Source organism: Spermophilus citellus, assembly GCF_964194105.1.
Source record: "Spermophilus citellus genome assembly, chromosome: 2".
NCBI lineage: Eukaryota > Metazoa > Chordata > Mammalia > Rodentia > Sciuridae > Spermophilus > Spermophilus citellus.
In genome coordinates, this window is record NC_138183.1 from 166,600,170 (window position 1) to 166,612,221 (window position 12,052).

Sequence of the window (12,052 nt, forward strand, 5' to 3'; positions counted from 1 at the left end):
TGTTGCAGAAAAGACAACCTTTTTACCAAATAGTCCTGAGAAAATAGGATATCTACATGTACAAGAATGAAACTAGATCTTTATCTTTCAACATGTACAAAAGTCAACTCTAAGTGGCTCGAAGACCTAGAAATCAGACCAGAAACTTTGCAACTATAAGAAGAAAACATAAGCTCAACATTCCAACATACTGACACAGGCACTGATTTCCTTATGAAACCCCTAAAGTTCTAGAAATAAAAACAAGAATCAATAAGTGGTATGGCATCAAATTAAAAAGTTTCTGCACAGCAAAGGAAATAAGAGTGTGATAAGAGACATTACAGAATGGAAGGACATCTTTGCCAGCTGCTCCTCTGAGAGGGGATTAATACCCAGAATATATAAAGAATTAAAACAAAAAACTCCCCCCATAAATAATGCAACCAATAGATGGAAAACAGATCTGAAGAGACACTTCTCAAAAGAAGAAATACATATGCCCAACAAATATATTTTTAAAAATGTTCAAAATCCCTAGAAATCAGGAAAATGCAAATCAAAACTACTTTGAGATTTCATCTCACTTAGAATAGCAATCATCAAGAATACAAACAATAATAAATGCTGGCAAGAACGTAGGATAAAAGTTACATTTTTGTATAAATTTATACATTTTTGGTAGGACTGCAAATTAGCATTACTACTTTGGAAAGCAGTATGGTAATTACTCAAAAGACTAAATAGAACCACCATTATCCTAAAAGGCTAAAGTCAGCATACTAGAATGATACAGGCCCATCAATATTTATAGCAGTGCAATTCACAATAGCCAAATTATGGAACAAGTCCAAGTGCCTAACAACAGACAAATGGATAAAGAAAATTTGGTATATCTACACAATAGAGTTTTATTCAGTCATAAAAAAAAGAATGAAATTATGGCATTTGCTGATAAATGGATAGAACTAGAGAACATCTAGCTAAATTAAATAAGCCAGATCAAGAAAGTCAAGTATCAATTATTTTCTCTTACATGCAGAAACTAGAGCAAAATAAGAGGAAAAAAGTGGGGGAAACCCATGAAAATGGAAGGGCAATCAGTAGAGTAGAGGAAAGGAATAGAAGGGGAAAAAGCAGAAAAAAGGAAAAAAAAATGTAGAACGAAATGGACAAAAATATGCAATGAATATATATGAATGTACCACAGTAAATTTCACCATATATACATACATATAGTGCACCAATTCAAAAAACTGTAAATAAATAGAAAGAAGAGTAGTACAGTAGAGGTAGGAGAGTAGGATAAGGAAGGAGGGAAGGAAAAAACAAAGTAATGGGGACTGAAATGGAGCTATTCATATTCCATTCATGTAAAATTACATCAAAATGAATTCAAATATTATATATAACTATAATACACTAATACAAATATTTAAAAAGAAGTAATTTAAAAACACTATTTCAATTTGGGTTAAGGACTTTTAAATTACTTGTATTATATAATAATTCATTCAGTCCCAAAATAAGATGACCAAAATCATCTTATATTTCTCATCCTTAATATGAGAACCTAAACATACTGAACTATGCACTACAGGTTGAATAAGGATAACAATAATTTTGAGACAAATACAGCAAAAACTCACATACACCTTTAGTTTTTTTATCTCATTTGGTATTTCCAATGTACATGATTGCCACGATTTGAAAGGATATCACTAATGGCTATTTCTTTTAATAAGAAAAATATTGCTTGGCATAGAAATGAGGGTTGTATAAGCTGAACTTTTCTCTCATTATAATGTAAATTTTACTTCTCACTTCAGGAGGCATTTGAAGAATACGTCTTATAAAGTTCAATTCTGATATAATAATTAGATTAAATTTGTTTGGTTCCTTGTGATTATAACTAACAGCAACAACAACAACCAAAATAAACCTACTAAAATAATTTTAATCATTTAGAGATGGAAAAAATATCAAATGGTCCACACCAATGAAGATTAGCAGTGAAACTGATATACATTATGAATTTGTACCCAGATACTTCAAGTGTACACTTCTGGTGTTGTTGGTAGCATGTTCTAACCAGAAGAATTGTCTGTTCCTAGTTTATATAGCAAATGCTCCTCTTATTAAGAAAGATCAATTATGAAATTGAGACTTAGATTCACTAAAATACACTCTATTATAAAACAGAGTTAGGAAATTATAGGGGTCAAATTATAGTGTTATGTGGTATTCATATAACAATGAATACGTAAAAATCCCAGCATTATGTATAACTATAGTGCAGCAATTAAAAATGAAAAAAAGTGTAAGAAAAAATAAAAATAAAACAGAATACAGTATCTATAATATCTAGATTTACAAAACACTGAAAAGCACGGTTTGTACTCTACATATTTAAAATTATGTTACTTTTTAAAAATAAATTGAAATGTACACATAAACATACACCCACATATATGTACACAAAAGGGTGAAATTTGATCAATGGACATATTATTACAGAACTATTATAACTGAGGAAAGTGGATTAGCTTTTCTAAAACATAAAGAACAACTAATACACTTACTAAGTTTGATTGAACTTTACACTATTTATCAGTTCTCATACCACAGTATACAGTTACTGATTTTTTAACATATATATTTTGTGACCAAAGAATAAAGAGGAATTAAAAATAAATTTATCATATAATTTTTAAGTTTCTTAGAATTATTTTTTTACTCTTTTTAGTTATATGTAACATTAGGATACATTTTGACATAATCATAAAAACATGGAATATAATTTGCTCTAAATCAGTCCCCAGTAAAAGACAAGCATAATTGTCCTTAGTTTTATCTGCCGACACAGTGAATCAGAATAAAATCAATCATATGTTATGAATTAATTCTTATAGACCTTATTGGATTCTACATATTTTGTAAAATGTTTCCAAAAGCAAAATATTATAAATAGTTTGATTAAATGTAATGTTTAAAACTATTTTTTTAAACCTAAAGATCAAAATCTAGTATTTGTCCAAAGGAAATGAAAAATATACACTAGAGACATGAACTATGACTGTGTAGAGAAATTTTTGCTAACAAAATCTATACCAAAGCACAAGGTCACTATTAAATGGAAATTTATTTCAAATTTGAATGTGAGAGCAACACTGAATGACATACATTAGTGGGAAAAAATTAAAAACAGAATCATGATTGATAATCAAATAAAAAAGGATATATAAAACAATTCACTGATGGAAAAAATATCAAATGGTCCACACCAATGAAGATAAGGAGTAGCTTTTCCTATTGGTCTCTGCTAAACACTCCCAGAATCTAGTACAATGCCTGGAATGTCTGATATATATTTATAAGTTATAAGTAAGTCTGCAATAATGTTTATTAAATGAATAATGTTTCCCCTGAAAAAGAGATTTAAGTAAATTTACTTGACCATGAAATTGTGCTCCATTATTTAAGCAAAAGAAAAATTTATTCTCTTCCAAAATATTATTTCAAAAGCATATGAACAGTGCTTCCTAATTTAATCAAAAGAAAAGTTTATTTTCTTCTGTAAAACGTTTATTTTATAAACATTTTTATTTTTAAAATATTTTAAAAACATCAATATCATACTCATTCCAAGTATAAAAACCAAGAAGATAATTTTGATGTAACTGGCTTTGCAAAAATATTTTAGAAATAAAAAAAGGCACATGTAGCACATGAAAAAGACTTTAGAACCTAAATATATAAGAATCTCTTAAAACTCTACTATATAATTAACATAAAGAAAAATACACAAATGATATAAAAACATCATTCACTGAAGAAAAATGCAAATATCAAATAATATTATATTTGTTTTATAAGTGATATTTGCCTTACAAATGATCAAAGATTTACAAAAATAATGAAATAATTTTCAATTATTTAATCAAACAATTTTTAAAGATATAAAATACCTGTTGTTAAGATGTTGTTAACATGTTAAGAAAAAGTCCTCACTGAATCAGCTTAATACACCAATAATCATATATTTCTGAAGGATAATTAGTATTTATCAAAAAGCTTACAAATGTGCATTTTTACCCCAGCCAAGATGAAGTCTAGGAATTTAAGAAAACACTTGGTGGGTGGGGGTAAGAACCTATTAATGTCTACAGCTATTTTAAAACATAATCCCAAAATTACTCAATATTCTTTCCATCAAATGGTGAAGTTTACTTCCTATTCTACTTGAATATGGGCAGGCTTGTGACTGTTTCAGCCAATACACGACAGAAGAAATAACACTAATTTAAGGCTAGGTTATAAAAGGTTTCTACTTCACTCACTGGAATATGCCTTTGGTGCCCCAAGGTATAATACAACAAGTCCATCTACTCTGTGCTGTAAGGAAGTCAAACTTAGCACAGAGGTGCTACAGTAAGCAGTCCTACTTATCAAGTCCTCCCATCCCAGCCACCTGGGCAAGTGAAACCCCTCCCCACCACATCCTCAAGACATTTTAGCCTGAGGCCCCAGACATTGTAAAACAGAGACAAGCCATCCCTGTTCTATCCTGACAAAATTTCTGACATGAATATAAGAAAATGTTTTTAATAATATGATACTCCGCAGAGATAACCTATCACTTAAAAATATTGTGTAGTTATGTATTTATTTATTGACATGGAAGTTGCCCACAGTGTACATTTTTTTTAATTACAGTGTGCTACTTTAAAACAATGTTATCCTTTATATATCTTTCCCTCCACTAGAATATAAGCTTCCTAAAGCAGTACATTACTGTGTACACATTATTAAGAACAATACTTTCATATTATAGTCTCAAACAAAGATATATACTATGTAATGGGGTTATGTGGATAATTTCTTATTTTATGTTTTTATTAATTATTAGATTTTTTAATCATCATATTTTACTTATTAATTTATTCTAAAAACATAAATTGTTTCCATCAAAAGACTGTTACATTAGAACTGTTAAGAAAATAAAATGAAATTAAGAAACTGGTTTATTTTAGGGCTGGGGATGTGGCTCAAGAGGTAGCCCGCTCGCCTGATAAGCATGCAGCCCGGGTTCTATCCTCAGCACCACATACAAACAAAGAAGTTGTGTCCGCCAAATACTAAAAAATAAATATTAAAAATTTTCTCTCTCTCTCTCTCTCTCTCTCACCCTCTCCCTCTCTCTCTTTAAAAAAAGAAAAGAAAAAAAAGAAACTGGCTTATTTTAAATATATGTTGAAAGTAATACATGTGGTCTTCTGAAGCATAATTCTACATGCTTTATCAGAAAATTATTATTATAAATTAAGTACATAGTAAAGTGATTGGTCAAATTCAACCACAGGGCAACCAACAGCTTACCTGTTTGCTTTGCAGAGCTCGTTGAAAAAGTCGTAGAAAAGCAGCCAAACTAAAACGGTACATATTATTAATCTTAGACAAGTCAGAGATAATGAAGTACATCTTACTGGCACTCTCAGCCAGAGGGAGATAGGCATCCCGCTCCTGTGGAAAATTGGAGAAGGGGAAACACTTTAGTATAGTGCTTTACTGCCACCTACAGACCACTATGCACATGTCTAGCCACCGTCTTAAATTTCCACACACATCCAACAAATAAGATGACAAATCAAATAAATTTGCAACTCAAAAAACAGCATTATTATTCCTATTTTTATGAAGTTGAGGACAATATACATCTTAGTCCATTCAGGCTGCTATAAAAAATACACTAAACTAGTTCTGCTTTTAAATAATAGAAATTAATTTCTCCCAGTTTGGGTGGCTGGAAAATTTGAGATTCTTAAGGCACTGGGAGATTTGGTGTTTAGTGAGACCCCATTTCCTGATTCATAGAAACAGTTGATTCTTGCTATGTCAAACAAGAAGGGGCAAATAAGTTCCCTCAGCTGTCTTTTATGAGGGCACTAATCTCACCTAGGAGGGACCACCCTCATGACATAATCATCTGCCCATGGTCCCACCTCCTTATCCTATCACATTAGGAATTTAGGTTTTTACAAAAAAATTTGGGGGGAGACATTACTTCAAATACTTTTCTGCCCCTAAGATAACAGAGCTAAAAACAGTTCATATATTAGTCTTAATGAGGACCAAACGTACTTGGGGAAAGAGGGTAAGATAGAATAGTAAACAGTTAGGATCAGACAATAGAAAATCCAATTATACATTTTTTTAAAAAAAATCTGTTTAGGTAAGGTATGCAAGAGAGCATGGAACTACTAGGCTAGCAGAGAAAAGTTTAAACTATGAGACAAGTATGTGGGACATGTCAAGAAAAAAAAAACAGGAAAAGAAAATGACTGTAACAGGTTTGCACATCATGTAATAGCACAGCTTAATGTAAGCAGAGGAAGAGCAAATAATGATAAGAACCTTCATTCTGACAGAAAATAAAGAATGATAGAAATAGAAGGATCAATAAGATTAAATGATCTTAGAACTCTGAGGAGATCCTCCATGTCATGACCAAAGCACTGGAATTAAAAATGTGATACTGGTAAAATTATGTGATACATAATTTTTTACTTTCTTACTTTCTTTTTTTAATATTTATTTTTTAGTTTTTGGTGGACACAACATCTTTATCTTATTTTCATGTGGTGCTGAGGATCGAACCCAGCGCCCCACGTATGCCAGGCGAGCGAACTACCTCTTGAGCCACATCCCCAGCCCTCTTACTTTCTTTAAGTAAGAAAAGGCATACACAGTTCAAAATCCTTTTGGTAGAAACTGGCAATCACAACTGGCAATCTGCAAAGTTTAGACTTGGTAAGGAAAATAGGGTGACTAGATAGGAATCAGGCTATAAAATTTGCTCAACTTCTGGTTGCAACAGAGCTCTTTCCCAAGTGAAGAAAGCAGCAATAAAGAAGTGTAAAATTTATAAAAAATATTGAGGAAAAGCTGAACAAGTCTCTAAGACAAATGGAAGATAATTAAAACCTATCAGTTAGAGCTCATATCAGGTTAGAGCCTGGAAATTCATAAAAACATTTATTTCCCTGGTCATTTATTTCCAACAAAGATCAGTCACTAGAATGCAAGAAAGGAAAAGATATTGTACTGATAAAGGACTGAAACTTTGCTAAAGGAAACATCAAAAGAATAAAGTAAAAATAATTTAAAGCCATTGGTAAGAAAATGGTTCAGATCATCACATTGATGGGATACAGAATGACTAGGGAAAAAAATGTTTCTTAATGGAAATAATAGCTTATAACTCCAATAGTATCTTTAACTGGCTTTATCTTAAGAAAAGTCCTAAAAGTGTTGGGATCTGAAATGTCCCTTTAAAGCTCATTTGTTAAAGGTTAGGCACCCAGACCATGATACTATTGGGAAGTAGTAGAACCTTTAAAATGTGGGACCTCGTGGGAATTCTTAGAGAATTGAGGGAGTGTTTTCAAAGGGAATTACGGTATCCTGGTTCCTTCTTCCCACTCTTCCTTCCTCTCCCTCTTCCCATAGCCATTAAGCAAACTGACCATGGCCTGAAACATCCAAAACTGTAAGCAAAATAAACCTTTTCTCTTTTTAAGTTCATTTATCTCACGCATTTGTTACAGAAAAAAAGCTCACTTATACAATTGGCAAAGATGTTGCCTCCTAACATTCATTTTTAATGTATTCATTTTCAATTTTAGTACAACATTATAGCTCTACCTTAGATAACATGTGAAAAATCAGTAGACCCCACCAGTGTATGTAGACCAGCAGTCTTTTTTCTCCATGAGCCCAACATCTTAGCTGACTCTCTACAATAAGAAGAATCAGACCCAAGGCTCTGATGTTTATCTATGGCTTTCTTTCTTAGACATAATCATTACCCTCAAGTCCTGATCTGAATTTTCTATCATATTAACATAATTATTTAAGAAAACCTGATAGAAAATCACAGAGGAAATAATTACTTTATCAAGGGAAATCTGGAGTTTGTAAGATTCTTTAAGTGAGTCCTGAATAAGTGCACTACTTGCTTTTGTCTGATTCAAAGATACAATCAAATCCTTATTTTCCAAAATATTGCCTTGGGATGTGGCCAGTGTCTGTAGAAAAAATTAACAAAAATAATACATTGTTAGACATGTTAAAATAACCAATTAAAGGAAGCCAATATAACTGTCACTAATTTGATAATATTTATAGGAACTTATTATTTTAAAAAAATTTAAATACTTTGGGTCATCCTATATCAAATAATATATTATTATATGATGTCATTATTATATCTAATAAAAAATAAAACTATAAAATTATAGATTAAATTATAAATTCATGCCAACTTTTAATACTTTTTAAAATTCTGAACATATGATAAATAATGCAACAAGGCAGTATAAAAAATTATTAGTTGAATTTGCTTGTCTCAAATGTAATTCCTCAAGATCTTATATTCCAAAATCTATCTGCTTGTTTTCTGTTTGAATTTTGGCATTAGATATTTATAGACCTTTGAAAACAAAAACATTCTGAAAGTGCTACTCATTTTTTTTAAAAGGCACTGTTATTTTTATTTATTAAAGAGAAAAAGCAATATAAAAAATATACTAAATAGCTCAATTTTACCTCTAAAAGAGATTCCTCAAGCTTGGCTAGCTGTATTTTCTTATCTTCTTCCTGTTGTAATAGTTTTGTTTTTTGTTCCTCTAAATCAGGTTTCTCATGTTGAATGGTTAAAGCCAAAAGCTAAGGGGGGGAAAAAAAGGAAGGGGGGCAAGGTAATCCTAACAATAAAGCATAAAACAAGAAAAAAAACTTCCTACACAGGCTTTGTATTGACCAAATCCTTCAAGTATTATGGTACTATGTTACCTCATTTCATTCTTTTTAATTAAACATGAAACACTTTCACAATTATATATCTGATGAAAAAGTTATTAGATAAATAGTTAAATTGATCAATAAAATGCTTAATAGTATAAGAGAGCTGTAGGAAATTATAGTAATTTAACAAATCAATAAGTAATATTTAGTTCTAAAGTTAGATTTTTTAAAACTATGGAATAGTCATCTATTGATAAGTAGTTACATCAAAAAAATAACAAGATATATTACTTAAAATATTGAGATATAACTTCACATCTACAAGGACAGCTTCTACTAAAGAGACAACTAATATGAATTAGCAAGAATATGGAGAAAATAGAATGATCCTACATTGTTGGTAGAAAGTAAAATGGTGAGTTTGCTCCTCAAACTCTTAAGCACAGCTACTTGCACTTCCACTAACAATCCATTGAATGATACACTTTGAACTAGTAATTGTATGGTATGTGAATTTTATTTGCTAAAACTGTTATCTGTTAAGCTGGTAAAAAATATGTGGGCATGGTGGTACATTCCTATAATCCCAGCATCTCAGGAGGCTAAGACAGGAGGATGGTAAATTCACAACCAGCCTCAGCAACTTAGTGAGGCCCTTAGCAACTTAGCCAGACCCTGTCTCAAAATAAAAATTTTTAAAAAGAGGTAGGTATATGGCTCAGGGGTTAAGTACCCATGGGGTTCAAGTCCCAGTACCAAAAAAAAAAAAAAAAAAAAAAGAAGAAGAAGCTTAAATTGCTAACTTTGAATATTAATACAGCCAATGACACCAGTATAAAATATGTAATTGAAAATCTGCTGTACAAGCATCTTTCCTTATTTCTTAAGTCTACATAGCACCTTTTAGCAATTACCTTGAGAGCTTTTAGATGGAAGGGAGTAATTGTGTCAATTAATTCTGCCAAGTTTAGAGTGACTGTTAAAACGTTTTATCTGTCAGAATTATTATCAACTCAGTCAAAAGATACGTTCATATAAATGTATTCAGTGAGTCCTATGGTATAGTAAGAAAATAATATTTTGAAAAAAGTTTTAAAAACTTCAATAAAGAAAAATTTATAGCAAATACACATTCACATGAATCAAACAAGAGAAAAATCACTATTGTTAGATGAATAAAACAAAAATATTCAAGAAATCAACATCTTATCTTTCAAGAGCAAAAAAATGAGTGAATATATAAATAAAAGCCTGGACATAAAAAATCATTTTGAAATTCACACAAAAACCATAAAATTTAATGGCACATATACAGATAAACTGAATTTTAAAAATGCAAAGATTGTGATTTTAAAAATATAGGCTCAGGTATCAACAACCCTCAATTACCTGAATGTGTCAATTAACTGCATCTTCCATGTATTTCAATTTTCCAATTTAAAAAAATTAAGCAAACTACAAACTATTCATCTCTCAAAATCTACCATATCTGAAAGAAATAAGACTATAAAATTAGAGTTATGTTGCATCAGCTTCAAATATACAATATACAATACAGATGATAAATAAGCCTGACTACTTTACTTGCAAAACTGTTTTCAAAATCATAAGTTTAAATACTAATCAGCTTAATACAATATCTTTCTATTCACAATATCTAATAAATATACAGATACAAAAAACTCTAACATAAATATATTATGACTATTGTCTTTACATACCTGCCCTCTTAATCCACTTCTTGTTGTAGTAAAATTAACCTCAGTAACAATAGAAGCTGCATCTGGTGGAATAAAAGGACTTGGGTTTCTTGTTGATAGAAAAAGGCGGAATTCTTCATTGTAGTCAATAATCTTGTCACCTATTTGTACCACATAACGGGGTCCTGTTTAAAAAAAAACACAAATGCAGTTAACTGCCCTGAATATTTTGTATATCACTATATGATACTTAAAAATATAATTTTCAAATACAACGTTATTATAGGCTTTTAAACATAGTCTAAAGGACAGCAAAGCTTAGGCTATCCAAGGAACTATTAGAATGAAAGACCTGTTAATAAGCAAGAGTGAATAATTCATTTTGATGATCCTGGAACGCTGAAGTATTAAAGGAATATCTGCTTATATTTAGTATGGTTTCAATATTAACAACATCTTTTGTATTTCAAATTTTTCTGAAATAGTAGATTATAGATTACAAAAATAAAAACTCAATTATATGTTATTCTCTATTTCTAATTCATTTATAAAAAAGTTTATTATACTAGTATTTATGTTGTAATACATGAAAATGGAATGATAAAATCTAGGAAAATATCAGGATATAAGTAAATGCAAATATATCTACTATCAACTAAATAAAAAGGCAACTTACAGATTGAAAAATATTTGCAAACAATTTATCAGAAAAATCAAGATATCAAAACTTATAAAAATTCTTATAATTCAATAGCAGAAAAAATAAATAATCCAATTAAAATGGGCAAAGAGGGCTGGGGATGTGGCTCAAGCGGTAGCGAGCTCGCCTGGCATGCGTGCGGCCCGGGTTCAATCCTCAGCACCACATACCAACAAAGATGTTGTGTCCGCCGAAAACTAAAAAATTTTAAAAAAAATTTTAAAAAAATGGGCAAAGAACCTGAATAGACATTTGTACAAAGAAATAAGAATGTCCAGCAGATAAATGAAAAGATATTCAATATTCAACATCACTACTCATTAGGGAAATGCAAATTAAAACTGTAAAATATCATACACTCGTGATATATGTGTTATCAGGAAGACAAGAGATAACAAATGTTGCTAAGGTTATGGAAAAAAGAAAACATTTGGTAGGACTGTAGATTGATATTCTGGAAAATATAACTATTATATGACAAGGAATCCCTCTTCTGAATAGATACCCAAATGAAATGAAACTACCACCTCACAAAGGTATCTGCACTGCTTTGTTCACTGCAGCATTATTCACATAGCCATGATACAGAAACACCAAAGTGCCCATCATTGGAAAAATGGATAAAGAAAATATGATACAGAAACATACAATGGAATATTATTCATCCACAAAAAAAAAGGTGATCCTGCAATTTGCCACAATACGGATGATAAGCCTGGAGAGTATTATCTTCAGTGAAATAAGCCAAACAATGAGGAAAAAAAATTATTAAACAATCTCTCTTAACACATGACAGCTAAAAAAAATAAAGAAAAATTCCATATACACAGAGATAGAAAATAAAACAGTGGGTACCAAAGGAAGAAGT

At 30.6% G+C, this 12,052-nt stretch overlaps 1 protein-coding gene across 2 annotated transcripts in view; it reads right to left on the reverse strand.

Annotated features, from left to right (window-relative positions):
- Positions 1 to 12,052, reverse strand: part of DYNC2H1 (dynein cytoplasmic 2 heavy chain 1) — a 387,437-nt gene that overhangs the window by 216,810 nt on the left and 158,575 nt on the right. For both annotated transcript variants that reach the window (XM_081279719.1, XM_081279718.1), the window contains 4 exons: positions 10,506 to 10,669; positions 8,587 to 8,706; positions 7,932 to 8,066; positions 5,359 to 5,502 (listed from right to left, as the gene is read on the reverse strand). In XM_081279719.1, coding sequence (XP_081135845.1) covers positions 5,359 to 5,502; positions 7,932 to 8,066; positions 8,587 to 8,706; positions 10,506 to 10,669 — 563 coding nt within the window. The remainder of the gene's footprint in view (positions 1 to 5,358; positions 5,503 to 7,931; positions 8,067 to 8,586; positions 8,707 to 10,505; positions 10,670 to 12,052) is intronic.